The sequence below is a fragment of the Stigmatopora nigra genome, chromosome 13, assembly GCF_051989575.1.
Source record: "Stigmatopora nigra isolate UIUO_SnigA chromosome 13, RoL_Snig_1.1, whole genome shotgun sequence".
NCBI classification, from domain to species: Eukaryota; Metazoa; Chordata; class Actinopteri; order Syngnathiformes; family Syngnathidae; genus Stigmatopora; species Stigmatopora nigra.
Window position 1 is genome coordinate 8490260 of NC_135520.1, and position 15520 is coordinate 8505779.

General features: G+C 42.8%; 1 protein-coding gene across 7 annotated transcripts in view; it reads right to left on the reverse strand.

The window, feature by feature from the left end:
• The window catches only part of meis2a (Meis homeobox 2a), a 78046-nt gene that overhangs the window by 20881 nt on the left and 41645 nt on the right, over window positions 1-15520 (reverse strand). For all 7 annotated transcript variants that reach the window (XM_077731194.1, XM_077731193.1, XM_077731190.1 and 4 more), the window contains exon 9: window positions 846-922. In XM_077731194.1, the coding sequence (XP_077587320.1) occupies window positions 846-922 (77 nt within the window). The remainder of the gene's footprint in view (window positions 1-845; window positions 923-15520) is intronic.

A 15520-nucleotide genomic window follows, 5' to 3' on the forward strand; every position in this document is an offset into this window, starting at 1 on the left:
CCCCCAGTCATGTGCTAAGCCATCTACAAAGGCCTCACCGGCCTGGCCACCGCCACCTTAATCCTACCATATAGCTGCCGTAAACCGGGGAGGGGGCGGTTGGCGCTTTTTCTGTGGGGGCACTGGTGGTGGAGCGTGGCATGGCTTTTTGGGATGGCAGGGGTGGGCGAAAAGGGGGTGCCAGGGGTGTCTGTGGGTGTGGGGGCTGCAGGGGTAGCTTATGATCTCCCTTAAATAGATCCCAGTCAGTTTCATGTGTATCAAGCCACAAAGAGACGCTGACTTAAGTGATAACAGGAAGATTCTGGTAGCAAGCACATCATTGTATGTGTGTTTACTCGTGTGTATGTGCATTTGGTACGGACCGATGCACATAAATGGTTTTCACAATTTAGGAAATTGGTGGGAAATCCTTTTTGAATTGGGGTCCACCTAAAATAGGGATCTCCAAGCTATTCTGTAGGCACAAAAACTGCAGGATTTGATTTTGGCCAAAGAAGACGACACTATTTTGACCAATCTGGTGTTTTACAATTGGAATGAATTGCTTACTTCAAGTTTTCCATTTTTGAGCATACATTTATGAACCAGAATGATCGTAAGCTTTAAAAAGTCCAATTTTTGAGGACTTATTTGGCCAATTTGTCATCCAATTTCAAGAAAAAAGAATGTGATCACTCTGGCAACGATAACCAGATTTCAAATATCTTTTTGGGAATCCAAAAATCTTATTTTAACAATTATTCTTCTTGGCTGTATATGACCTACATACATTTCTGAGGCAGTTGAGTCCCCGCCTACACTTTAGAAGCATAAGACACCAGGATGTTAAAAAGTGAACTCACCAGTTGTTTACTTGTAGGATGGTGAGTCCCGTGTCTTGGGCTAGCTGCTTCTTCTGCTCTTCAGACGGGTACGGGTGCTGCAGGAAACAATATACACACTCATTAGCTTTATAAATATAGTCAGGCATGCCACAGTGTTAGATTCCTTGTGGTCTATCAGTTGCTTCTGACATTTTTTTTCCCCCATGTTGTGCGTTTCACTGCACCTTCTTTGTGACCTCAAGCCAACCTCGCCACTCCCCCGGCACGGTATAGACCCATCAGGCATGCATACGCCCACTCTTCAACGTAAACACGCAGGCACAGATGTACAATTGAGCTTTGCTGATCAAAGCTGGCTGAACAAGTTTTTGAAAAACAGTGAACCTTGCTACTTCACTCCCATTTTCAGACAAATAACGATACCATTGGTATGTACATCGTCAGTAGGACAAAACAACTTTAAATTCAAGTGAGGGTTAGTTGATTTGTTAACCAAATATCAGCTTTTGCTACAAAAAAATGCAATCCAAGTAAATTGTCAAAAACATACCACTAAACAAACATGTTTATATTATGGCGTCTGAGGATGCTTTCATTCCATCAACACATTTCATAGTTGGGAAATTTCCACCTGAGGACGCAATGGCGCTAGTCACATTGGCTTCAATGGCTTTATCGAAGACTGACATATACATGCCGGGTCTTGGGCTGCTTAGCTCTGAAGCATGACAAAACAACAGTGATTGGCTCTGACAGATGTCTTTAAGGGCCAGATTAGGAGATGGGCACATACAAACGAAACAAATGAGACACTGTTTGTAGGCGCATACATTGCATTACATAGTGCTCATCATCACGCAGAAATATTATATAGAGTTGACACCAACAAATCAGCGCGCACAAAAATTCCTTTTAAAAGATGACACTTAAATCTCCTCTATTTTCAGGTGGTTTCAAGCTCCATTAACATTATTCCCCTTCAAAGAAAATACCGACATGCTACTCTTCTAGTTCTACACACCCGTAGAAAAAAAGGATTAACATAAGAGGGTATGCAACGTTGATTCAAATGCATTTTTGTATTTTAATTTCATTTTCTGAGCTGACTTCGAATACAAGTCAAGGGACAACCTCACTTGGTGGCTAGCCAATCACAGGGCATCTCACCCTCGATCCCAGAACTGCGAAGGCGACGCGTATTGATGATTTATTTGGGGCTAGAATAATAGGAACATACATTTTGATAAAATATTCTTGTGCTGGAGTCACAAAAAATGTTGGGCAACAGTAATTGAATGCATGCCCCTGTATACTTTACTTTTAAAATACACTAATGTTGTATCATTCATTAAGTTTATGTTCCGGCTAAGGCCCAGCCAAAAAAGCATGAAAAAAATGCTTTGAAGAATTAACAATTAACATACAAGACACACTGGAGAGGACAAATAATGAGTCCTGTCTGCACGGAGGGATTAATATAATGTGTCGGCTTGACTGAAATGAGAAATTATCGACAACAAAAGGGTAGACACACTTTTTGATTGCCAAGTGTTGACACGTCTTTGGCTCAGGAGACAGTGCGACTTCATTGGCTTATATGTTTGCCTACACGTGAGTGTGTTTCTCTCTGTGTGTGTATGTCGGCATATACATGACACAGAAATGCCACTCTGACACCTCGTGCATAAATGTTTGTCTAGAAAATGTTTCCATTTAGAATTTGAAAAGAAATAATTCATCAAAAAGTACATTACAGTAAAAAGAAACCCTCAGAATAACCACAGAATAGCCTTGGACTACAACATTGATAACAAATTGGACAGTTTTTATGTATAGTATTGTATGGAAGACCTGGTCAGGTGAGAATGTGCAGGCAACAATATTAGCGACATTAACACAGCATTTTAAAAGTTTGCACATTTTTATACCAAATCGTTAAACCCCAGGGGTGGGGGACCACTTTAGGGGTTCCACACGCCACCCCAATTGCCTTCTGACTAGTTCATCCATCCAGCTCCCCGCCCCCCAAACCCTGACACCCACACATTCACCAAAACTCCAACACGTCTTTTTTTTTACGATTTGGACTGCAGGCCACCCACACTTTATGTTGTGGCAGTTTTCCTTCTAGCACGGAGCTCATGGATCACAACGACAAACACATAAGCAAGCAGGCTCGCACACACAAACAGATGGACTTGAGAAGCGAGCCGCCATGGTGGGCCTGGCGGTTATGAGGTGGCAGCAACCGTGAAATCGGAGAATGACTCTTTAGACCTTTGAGTAACCTTGCCGCGTTAATTTCTGTGCAGTTCACGTGGGTGGAAGTGCAATATTTTTATTTAATCCACATATATTTTTTTATGTTTTTCCGCCATTGTTTGACAACATTTAATTTAATTGTGTTTTTAAAAAAACTAAAGATATAATTCCACACCTTAATTTGTGAATTTTGACGTTATATTTAATCATGCCCATATTTAGGGGATGACAATACAAATGCTATCAATCTTAGCCTTTCTTTTTTTGGTAAAGTCCAATTTATTGACACTATGCAGTAACATGAAATAAACTGAAGAAAATGTGACATGAAAAGCCCACAATTGAATTGTATGAAACATGCCGTTTAAACCCTGACATTGTCTCACTAGGTCCTCCTGAGACATCAGAACATGATTATTTAATGGATGGCACACACAAACACACAGGAAGACAATCTTCCCCTTTCAGTCTCCGGTCCTCTTCCCCACAGCAGCTACTTTTGACCAATAGCCTTAAAAGCAGCCCGACCGCAGTCTAATAAATAATTAGCGGCCCAGACGAGAAGCTTCAATTTGTCAGCTACGATCGAAACCGCTTCGTTAATTAAGTTAAGGCCACCATGCTGACGAGAGCATCTTGTCTATCATCGATAAACATGTGCACACGCGCACGCATTTTACCCCAACACACACAGGTGGATAACATTCTGCAAGTGCATGTGATTGGGGCTCAATTACAGGGTGTGATGTGTTCTCCCTCTCTGATAATGGCTCCTGCGGTTGTCGAACATTTCAAGTTTAAACTGTGCCAGCCTCCGAGGGGGAAGGAACAGAGCGCACTCCCTTGACTTTGCCGCACATTTTTAGCCACGTCTCCTCTTTCCACGGTCACCAAATGTCCATTCCATTCGCCGCAAACATCTTCAGACCGATCATTATCCTGCATTTCATTCGGCCCTGCGCCTGATGATGTCGACCCCCCGCCCTACTCCCCTCCGGCCACAGTGAACCGATCCGATTGATGAATGACATCATCAGCGTTTGACGTGAGTTATAGACGGCGGTCACAAGGTTGTGGTATGGCTTTGCGAAAACCTATTCCACGCTAATGACTCCCAGGAAATAGGCTGGATATTGGCTGTTTACCCCGTCGCCACGACGACACAGAAAGGATTCACCACTAATGACCGCTGTGAAATATAGGTGCAGTTTTATGACCTTAGGAGGACGTTGGGTTTGTTTGTTTGTTTGTTTGTATGGGCATTTCTCAAGATTTGAGATATGGATTTGTAGTTGCCAAAATCAAAGAAAAAGCTGTAGACATTTATTAAAACTTGCATTACCTTGCTTTTTAAATTAGTTCACTTTTAGCAAGAATTTTACAATTATTTTCCAATGCTTTTCATATACTCATTGTTCGAGCCAATGAATAACATTATATTTGATTTCTTTAAGAGTTGTTGATTTTTTTGTGACATTTTAGACTTGATTATATGCACATTTATTCTTTGAAAATACTTTTCACAACATATATAAGCCAGACAAATGACGGCATCATTCTAGGTTTCTTGGTGTGAGTTTTGGTTGTCATTTAATAGCAATATCCCTCACACTGATTGGAATCGTATTTGTTTTTAATCAAAGTGACTGCAGGTTGATGGTATTATCCGCTGTCAGAAAATGAATGCAATCAAATATGAGGAATGGCATTTTAATATGAAATCTGCATGCGGTAGTCTGGTTGGGGGGAGAAAGATTGGCACATTTTAAATATCGACTCCCCGTTATTAACGTTTCAATTGGCTTTGGTGACAAATGACAAAGACAGCGGATGCATATTGGGAGATGCTTGCAGATGAAAAAGATATGACAAATAATGTTTTTCACAATCAATCATGCTTGTTTACTAGCCTCTATGATTTATAAGATGCCTTTTTGACAGATTTGCTGGTCATAAATTTGACAAGTGCCAATAGAATGACAAGTGACAATTAATGCCAGGATATTATTGCTTAAAAAATACATAGCAGTTAGAAAAGAATTTAAATCGAAACTTGAACTCATGTCACAAAGTTTCATTTGATTATTTCTTTCCATTTATGCATTAATCTAGCTTCTCTTTACCTCCTATTTCTCTTAGTAGTGTTTTGGGAGTGTTTATGGTAGAGAAGTGTTTCATAAAGCCAACCAAACTGAAAAAGAATTTGGTATAAAATACTGTGCTGTTAATAGTAAAAAAAAACCAAGGTTAAAAATAGATTTAAATATTTTTTTAAGAGTAAAATCATGCTACATTTCACTAGAATAATTTTCAAAACATATTTATGTACCGAATCCCAATAATGTGATGAATATGACATGAAGTGCATCCACCTTGAATGCTCTCTTACCTCTTAAACCCTCACGAAAATATCACGTGCCTCTGTGGTTTAATAACATTGCTTCCACCTAAACAGCCACCACCCACGCTTATAAAAAGAACTCACCCGATGCCAGCTCCCAAACCACAACCACTACATGCCAACCACTGATAACAACCAATGAAAGTCGGCTCCTATCTTCACCCCATCCCTCTCCCCAGTGTCAAGCACATTCAGAACATACCACCTCCTGTGTAACTGGCAGTGGACTGCTCTTTTGACAGTAAAAAAATGGCGATGATTGCAAACAGAAGGTCGACTGGCGAGGCCCGAGGCGAAGGAAGGAGAAGGGTTGTGTGTCTGACTATGGGCCTGCTTGCTTGGCAGTGCATCGCCACTAGACTGATGCCCCTGGACTGATGCCCCTGGACCCATGCCAGGACTCTTGTTCGCCCTACGCCATTCGTTCGGAGATGGCGCGAAGCTGTAAACCTACAGTAGCCGTAAAACGGGTGAGGAGGGGCAGGGTAGCCAGAGCTTTGTGGACTAAATGGAAGGAGGGGTTGGGAAGGAGCCCCCATGATTGTTGCGAGCTCGGCGAGGCTAAATAGCAATCACTCCCACACAATCCCAACGCACCTCCAGACTCACTACACAGAGTAACAAAAAAAAACTAAACAAAAAACAAATGCTGCTTTGCACATTGGCATTATATAAAAACAAAGACATGAGTGGGCTTTTGCCGGTACTGAGGATAATAATAGAAGGCATTCATTTAACAAAAGGATTTTGTTCAGTTAAAAACAAAACAAAAAAACATCGCCTATTAAGGACCTGTCATCCTAAAATAGATTATACAGGGACTATTATGTTTGTGCTTATTTAAAGGCAGTAATTATTTCCAGTTAAAATGGATTGGCGGTCCATTGCATTAAAGAGTTCAAACTCAACCACTGCTAGCTTTTTAGAATCATTTGACTTAAGTTTCTAACAAAACCAGCATTACACAAATAGTATAACATAACAGACACTGCTAGAAATATGTTACACATGCAAAAATGCCCTGTAGTTGTTTCCTCAAATATAAATGTTAACCCAATTAGTTGTCTATCCTGTACAATTCATTGTTTGTATGTTTTCAACACATTATCTTCCAGTAGGTGTACCTGCTCTTGTGACCAGTGATTTATCATTTTGCCAATAGTTCTGTTTTGATCTTATTTATAGCCACAAGCTGCAGAGATGAGCCTATTTTAATGACGATGGAGCAATACAGTCGGGGAGTAGTAGGGAGGTCTTGATTCAGAGTTCTGCTTCTCCAGGCCTTCTTCTTCTCCAGGCCCCAGAAGCTATGACTTTCTCAGTAACCCGTCTGGCCTCGTCTGATGGCCCCCCCTTGCCGCCCCCCTCCCAACCGTCGTTCAAAGCTTCCGCTGGAGCTGTAAGCCAGGTCCTACAGGGCAGGAATTTGGCCCGCTTTTTGCAGACCGGCCCCAGCTCGGCTTTGTTGTGATAACTGCCCGCTCAGGGGCACCCGGCGCTCTACTGACTCTCTGCCTCACCTCATGTCAGTAAGATACAACAGTTTTTGGTTTTCTGTTAAAGACTTTTGGCCACGACGCCAAAGGGTTATTTTCAAAGAATAAGTAGAGTGACATGGGTTAAATTTGTTCTGTAAGCAAGCTGGAAACTCCATTTATTCTGATATGAAATTAATGACTCAACTGAATCTTCTTGCGTCCTGCGATTGGCCGGCCACCAATTCAGGGTTTTTATCGAACCATTAATAGGGCACTCATTGCTGGCACTAGAAATCAAATCATTGTGGACTGGAAGGGTTGGCAGACCCTGATTTGCCTGCATGTGCTTTTAAACAAGCACTAAACCAATCCTCCCATGCAAATCTCTTGCCTCTGTTGCCAGTCATAAAGTCATCAGGAGCAACAGTGAGCTAACTAAGCTTCTGAATAAACAACAGTGCTGTTTAATGACGTACGCACACATTGTAAAAAGAAAGAAAACCGCAGTGATTTTCTAAACAAGACCGAAGGGAAAACAATGAATCACCTGGCGTCGTGTTACATTAAAGCTCATCTATTGTAAAGGAGACAATCTTGTTGAGACTTAATATTAACATACAGAATCTCCTTTTGAGGCCGCTGTTCTCTATTGTGTTGCTTGTTTGACCTGCCAATTGGGAGCAAAGTGGGGCTGATCTTCAGTTGAAATTGAAACAGATTCATTTGTGAGGGAAAAAAAAGAGAAAAGAGGATGAGAAGGGGAGGGCAAGTGGTGGGGGTCCGCTGCTCAAATAGAAGCTTCTGAGAGTTTCCACTTGACGGCTCTCCCTTTCATTGTGCATTAACTTAATGAGCATAAGTATTGGGATACACAAGCCAAGCCTCTCTCCTCTCGCCTCTGCTGCCTCTTTAAGAGTTCACATTCTACCGTGAAAGGCTGCGGCGCTCGAACGGCGAGCCTCAGGACACGACAAGAGCGCAACCACTTACTGAGGACAAACAACAACGCCAACCCACCACCACCCTACTACCAATCCCCCCCCAACACACACACACACACCCGGAGGCCAACTGTGGAATGTCACGCCAATTTGAGAGATATCATAAGACATTTATAATGTCAGTTTTTTGTGCTCAGGTCACACACACAGAAAAAAATGTATCAAAAAGTGGGGGGTAACGTTTGTCCAATACCCCTACTGAACCCACCACTGCCTCCCATTTGCTTCCCCCTTCATGGCGCAAACAGCTGCAGGGGAAACTTCCTGTTTGCTAATGATGCTAAATGTGCTCAAGTCAGCCGTGTCAAATTTTCCCTCCCTCTCGACCGAGCGAGCTGGAAAAGAAAGATTTGCTTTCCTCTCCTTCAGTGCCTTGTCTATGTCTGTCAGTGTGTTAACATGTTCATGGGGGTGGACATATAATGATTGGTTTGAGTGGTCCGAGTATTGCAAAATTCCAGTTTGCATAGTTTACTTGTAAAAATAAAAGTTAAAAAATGCACTACAAAGGTTTCACGATTATGCAAAAGCAGCATGGGTCATAGAAAAATTAAAATGATCGGTGCAAGTCCCCCTAGTCAAAATTGATTGGTCTTTCTTAATTGTAGTTTATGTTCATTGTCCAATATTAATAAGAACATTTAAAATGATCATTAACAATACCGTATAGGCATTGCACAACATGAAATATACATGTCATGAAGTATGGTAAGTTTTACATAATGCATTTAAAGATACATGTGCAACATATTTTCTACTTGCATTACAATGTTCATATTAAATTGAAATATCAAAAAAGACTCATGCACCAACAAATGTGCATTAAATTTTAAACTACTGCAAGAAAATTGTCCAACTTGAGCAAGAGCCATAGCACAGTTGAGTTGATGGTTAGCAAAGGTGCATTCATGCGAAACTCCAAGTAACATGCATGAAAACAAAGGCGCCCAAGCCTTTAATAAGCGCCACCCTGCCCCAACCTGTTGTAGCTGCAGAATTTTTGGGGCCCTCTCAAACACGCACGCACGTCTTCCCAGTCATGCTTTCAACTCGTCAAGACGCTATCTCCTGTCATTGCTCAACAAGGCTCACAAACGCCCTGAGGAGCTTTCGCTTTTTTACCCACAATAGCGAGACAATGTACGACGGAAGAAGAAGAAGAAAAAAGGCCAACCGCGTCAGTTAATAGCTGATCCGCGTTCCTACGTCCTTCTCCTCGGCCTCGGTCTTGGGCTCAATCCTGCCCGGGGGGGGGGGGTCGAGGCCCACCTTTGACCCGGCTGGCCCGCCTGCCTCGCTTACAGCTCTGTCGTTTGTTAGGGGCTTTATCCACTGACAAAGCAAGGCAGGAAGTTGGCAGCCAACCAGCAGCCCCACGGGAGGATGACCATCAGCTAGCTCAGCTTACCGCTTATTACAGGATGGCGGGGCGCATGCACGCGTGTGCGTGTGTTCTTCAATGCATAAATGTTGTGTGGCCAAGAGCAATGAGGCTAACCTTCTTTGCAGGCCTGCTATTTTTTACTATCATGGCTGCGAGCGACAAATGTCCCTACGCGCTACCAGCTTACACGATGAGCTACAATCGGGCAAGAGTCCAGCCACGCTGGATGGACTCTGAGGACCTCGGCACACTTCACTTGGTCTCCCAGCCACCCCCTTCCCATCCCCACCTCAACTGAGCTCTTGGGCTCACGGCAACTCACTAAAACATTAGCTCATAAGACGACTCAGCTCCATAAAAGTCGGTTAATTCATACTTCATTTATACACCTTGGCATTAATAAAGCTGATGAACTTTCACTGCTCAAATCAAATGGGCCATTTCGCTGAGGGGGCACCATGCTTGCCGCTCTGCCATTTCCCCACTACTATATTCCTCTTGACTCCAATTTGCCCATCGAAAGAAATAAAAAGGAGTGTGCTGTATTCTAGCAGTGCTGACTTTTGCGTTTACAATCTCGGCTAGCTTTTAAAAAGAAATGGTGAGGCTTTTTTGGTAGCGGATTATAATTGATTGTGAAATCAGCCTTCTAATTTATTCCATAGGAGAACCTTAACATGAATGCATTTCTTGCCATCATAAATACGATGGTTAATTTACTCAAATAGTATTTTGGCTACGACAAAAATCCGGCTGGTCTTGGCTATACCAACATTAAAACTGAAATTTACTAAAGGTTTCATGTACAAAACACCAATAGAACAAATGATAGAGTTAATGGAATTATAGAAAAAAGATTACATGCAAGTTTGGCAAAGGAAGATGTAAATGTTCGATATGGTCGGGATTGCATGATTCCGATTCACGTCATTTTTAACGAATAAACCAACTCAAAAATATTACACGTAAATTTTACGCTCTCTATCTGAGTCCAACAAGAGGGTCATTGACCTCCAGGTCTAAAGCGATTGCATGATGGCTTCCCGGCTAGGAAGGCTGTTGACAAGCGTCTGTGTTCTTTTCAACAACTCGTTGAACCACCCCCCCCTCTCCACACCATCTACCCCTTCCCTTCTCTGGAATGTAACACAACCGCTCACTTAGGTAACCCAAGCACCTCCCCTTAACCATCCTTCAGTTTTAGAAAAAAAAAGAGAAAAGATAGACAGAAAAACACGGTCAGAGAAAGACCATCTGTGGGTGTCAGACAGCTGTCGCCCATCTCCCCATCTTGACCCCCTCTCTATTTCCTTCTCTTGCTTTAAAGATTGGTTTCTGGGCCCACTGCCTAGAGAATACCAATGATGCAATGGAGCAGAGGGAGGGACTCTCGTCCATTCCGGAATTTCTCGAAAAACATCGGAAAAGATGCGAGATGAACACTAGGACATAAAACAGTCAAGACGTTTAAAGAAAGTCCATCGATAGCTGTTTCCTCGACAAGCCTGAACCCAGTCTTCCCCTCAAGTATAATCCACCCCCAACAAGCTCCCCCCCTTTACTTTCCATCCTGATGGAAGGATCGGGGGGCCTGACCTGTCTGGTGATTGATGGTAATGTCTCAGGAAGTCATTTTCCCCGACAGCACCCTGCCGCCTTTCACCAGTCCCGGTGCAGAGGTGAGGCCATCACACGGCTCCTTTTAACTCTTTGCTGGCTAGGCCTTTAGCTATGTCTCATGCCTACCCCCAAACATTTGCGTCAGTCAGCGTCCGGCTTTCATGGCCAGACTAAAATTTGGTCAAGACAAAAAACAATGTGCATCGAGCATGTGGCCCCTAATTCAGGTTGCCGGGGATGGATCCCCACGACTCCATTACTGTCAACGCTTACCACCACCATTATAGCAATTAGGAGGTTCTAACACTGGGAATGCTTTTGCACCGCTGCCGAATTGTTAACATCTGCGCCATCTCGTCGCTTCTCCCAAAGCGCTCAGTTGTCTTTTCTCAGGATCGCAGCCCCTTTTTTTGTAAAATCCCACTGTCTGCACTCTCGCCACATTTGTTTTCTAAATCCACTAAAACTGCGCCTTGAAAGGAGCCCTCTCGGTTTGAGTCCAAATAAACCGAAAATGATCCGTGACGATGCTTGCCGTTCCCCAGCTTTCAATAGGCTTCATTAGTTTTTAATATCTGGCACGAGGAAAGGGGGTGGGCATAGCATGAAGATAATCAATGGAAAGAGGCTCGCAGCCTATTAATCTCCCCCAAAGGATCCTGGGTTAATACGCGTTCTTGCATAGGCAAACACGGCTGTCTGCTGAACACATCTGTCTGCCTGGATGGGCTACTTAATGAAACAGCCAGCGCATGGCCATGGTGATGGATGTCGTCCCATTGGTGAGAAATGACTTCTTACAGACTGGGTTACACATGATATGCCTCCATTCCAAATCACTGGCGACTATTTAGACCTATTTTTTGGGCTGCTCAAGCAACCTTGACAAGTATTAGTATTACTTTCATCAGTGTATAACAATCTTTTTGGGATTCCTTTTTTAAAAAAATCCAGTAGAGTTAACGGTATACTAATAATAATAAAACATAATTATGAAATCATCAAAATAAAATGTATTTGCATGATATGGTCAGCAGTAGTACATATAACATTGAGTATATTCTACTCTTATAGTTTTAATATAAAAAAGCAGAGCCTTAAACGGCAGTATATGCCTGACATTCCGATTCTGGCCTGAAAGCCCCTAAGGTTGAGTCTGTAGATCCACAGCTGTGTTCCCCTTGTAGGGAGTACAATGAGAGTGTGACGCATGGCCGCCGGAGCGGTTCGCCATGTCGATCATATCACAGCATCTTAACGTGAAGCGGATAGATTTTAGAGAACAAACAGTCGGGACAGCAGAGACGGACTAAAAGAGTGGCCGTACAGTCCTGAGATAAAGAACGAGATGAAACCCGAGGCTGCCGGACCCAGATAAGCCGGGCTCTAACTAATGTGTTGTGTGTCCATGCATGTGCATGTATGCGTGAGCAAAGCCATGTGTGATCGTTCCAGATCACGGTGACCCCCTTTGCTCGGCGAACTCTTGTAACAGGATCTCACCTCCCGGCCCCTTGCTAGCCTTTCTCCCAGTGTGCTGTACAGCCACCTGAAGTCAGGATTAGACCGTTGTGACCCAGCCCGAGAGGTAACTGAGACAAAACGTCGGAGGCAAAACATGAGATATCCGCAGTCATGTGTTGGTCAGGTTGACCATAGGATAATGGGGTTTAAATTTGTACTTCTAGCTAAATTAGGTTGATTTTAACTCATAATTTAACTCAAATCTATATTAAATATAACTAATGTTTTACTTCAATTAAAAACTGAGTGTGTTTTACATCAGTGGAAAGAAGCCACATAGAGGAAGTTAGTGTAAATGTCACCAGTATTTGTTGTTGTTGGTTAAAAACAACGAATAAACGCGCATAAGAGGATTGGGGCCCGATAACCCGACGCCTTGGGGTGGCTCACATTTGGGGCCGATGACTCAACATCAACATCGTCAGCTACGCTGTGACAAATGTGCAATGCTTCATTTGCGAGTTATTATGCGGCTTGTGGATGCCCCTAAAAACTCCTTTGAACTTGTAATTGCCCCCTGGTTGCAGTAATGAACATAAAGGAGAGATCCATTTGGAGACATGGTGCTAATTACGCATTTTAATTTTCCGCATCTCTGTTGGAAACGGCGATGGAAAGAGGAGTAGGAGGATGCACTGGATTGGGAGAGTGTTGTCGTCATCTAAATACTCGTACAGTCTGCTTCATGGGCTTAAGCGGGGTGCTTTGTGTGTCAGACACCGCAGCCTTGGGGATCTGCGGCACCAGCGATCAATAGTCAGACGGATTCACATCTGGAGCCAAGGCCTACATTTGGATTTATATATTTGATTTTTTTTCTCTCTTTGATTTCCACCGCTTCTATCGTTGGGATTTTATTTTCCCTGGATCAGCATGTGGTGTAGCTTTTTATCATTCTGGCACTGCTGCGTGAAGCCAGGATGCAAATAATGGGGCAGTCTAGAACAGCTTCTTTCACAAAGAAAATGAGCATGTCAGAGAAGTAACAGTACAACCACCTGTGTTGTTGTTGTTTCCAACAAAAGCAGGACACTATTTATCCGTATTTACTGTTGAACCACAGATGATTAGAAACAAATGTCAGTTTTGAAGTCTGCGTGATAGTCAATTCTGTTACAAAGGTGGGATTTCCATTCAACTGACTCTCTATGCATTTGTTTTTGTTCCAGAATGCTCTGTTACTATGTGGAAAACAAATACAGTTTTGCAATATCCAAGAAAGCATCGTAATGTTTTCAACAAAACAACTCGAGCTCAACTGTGTTTGCTCAGACCAGTCCGAGCAAAAGTGAATTATGGGTAAGACGTTGAGGTGCAGACAGATTCCATTGAGGTTGTTGGGTAAAGGAGCAACAAATTGACCTGCTCAGGTTTAGTCTTTGATGAAGTACTGGATCATAAAAGCACACTCAGACAAGGGAGCAGAAGGAATATCAACAGGAGAAGGGAAAAGAATGAAAAGGTAAGGAAGTGGGTGGAGGGAGAGGTGAGAACAAGAGATGTTGCTCCCAGTTATAAGGACCCCACTGTGTAGGAATCCTCAGTGCTCGTCTCTGGACGCAGTGGCAGGGCAAAACAAAAGCGTGTATCAGAGAAGAGGTGTGAAAGAGCGGGAAAAAAATATCACAAGGAATGGCAGTTTGGGGATTTGGTGTAGTCAGAGTCCCATGACAAACCAAACAGTGTAACACGAAATCTGTTTTTCATTTTCGCTCGTCGCCCCTCCATTGCTCAACCTTTTCCTTTGCTTTTTTTTTAAACCCGCTTCCACGCTTACACTTCCTCCCTATGCATGTTCTTCTTCTCTGGGTGTGAGATACATATCAAAAGCGGAATTGATGCCTTCAGCATAATCCCTATTGGTCGCCAGCTTGCAGAAGCCGCAACCAGCAGCCGCCACCAACTGGGGGTAGTCAGGCTCGCCTGCAGGGCGGCACCCACGGAAGGTTAAGGGGTAATTTGAGGAAACCAGCTCTGGGATGTGAAACCAAAATCCGCTTACATATTTTTGCTTTGCGCCCTGAAAGGTCACAGGCAAAAAAAAGAAATCCCTGAAATCTGCTATTGCCATCTAAATAACTGCTCCTTACCCCCACCGGGGGCATGTACGCTATCACAGGCAAGCTTATGCAGTTTGTAATTGCAGATGACATCATTCACTCTGCTTTTACAAAGAGTTAAGGCAGCCGCCTTAACATTTTAGACTTATGTTATGACTAGAGCAGCAGTGGGTGGGAAAGAAACCCCCTGTTTCTGCAAAGTAGTTTCTGCCATTATTTACATTTTGAGGTGGATATTCATTGAGGATCACTGGATATTTCTCAGGCAACACAGTTTACACCCCCTAATCTCGTGCCACATAGATCTCAGTTTTGTGTTCGAAACTAGGCTATGGGTTTTGTGTGTGCAGACTAGAAGTTCTTCCCATGTCTGTGTGTTTTTTCTGAGTGTTCTGCTTACTCCCACTTTCCAAAAAAGCATGCATGTTCACTGAAGAATCTGATTAATGGGAGTGTTGATGTACTTTTGAAAATGGATGGAAACAATAATCTTTTCTGAATACTCTGAACTCATATTTCTTCACTATAGAGCACCAAAAGCTGCCTGGCAATTCTATCAAATTTATGGAAAACAATTGCTGTGCCATGTATTCCACATATTTATTTGTAATTGCTGCATAATGGTCTCTACCGGTTCTGTACACAGATTCGTTGGTATGAGTGTGATAGGTTTGCACTTATGGCCGATTAATCTAAAACAATTCCACGAGAAACAGCAAGTACGTCTTTTTACAGCCTTTTTTTTTGTATACAATGACCTTATGCTTAATGAATCTAAATTAATCAGCAGTGTTATAAATCAAGGACACTGTCTTCTGCATCTATATTGGGTTCAATCACAAGATGGGTTTAAATTGCCAGGTCAATACTGCTGCTATTGTCAGCCTGCATGAATGCAAAACCAAAGATTTGTCTTTCTCCTTATAAAGCATACTGTGGTGAACCGAACTTGACCGCTCAGTG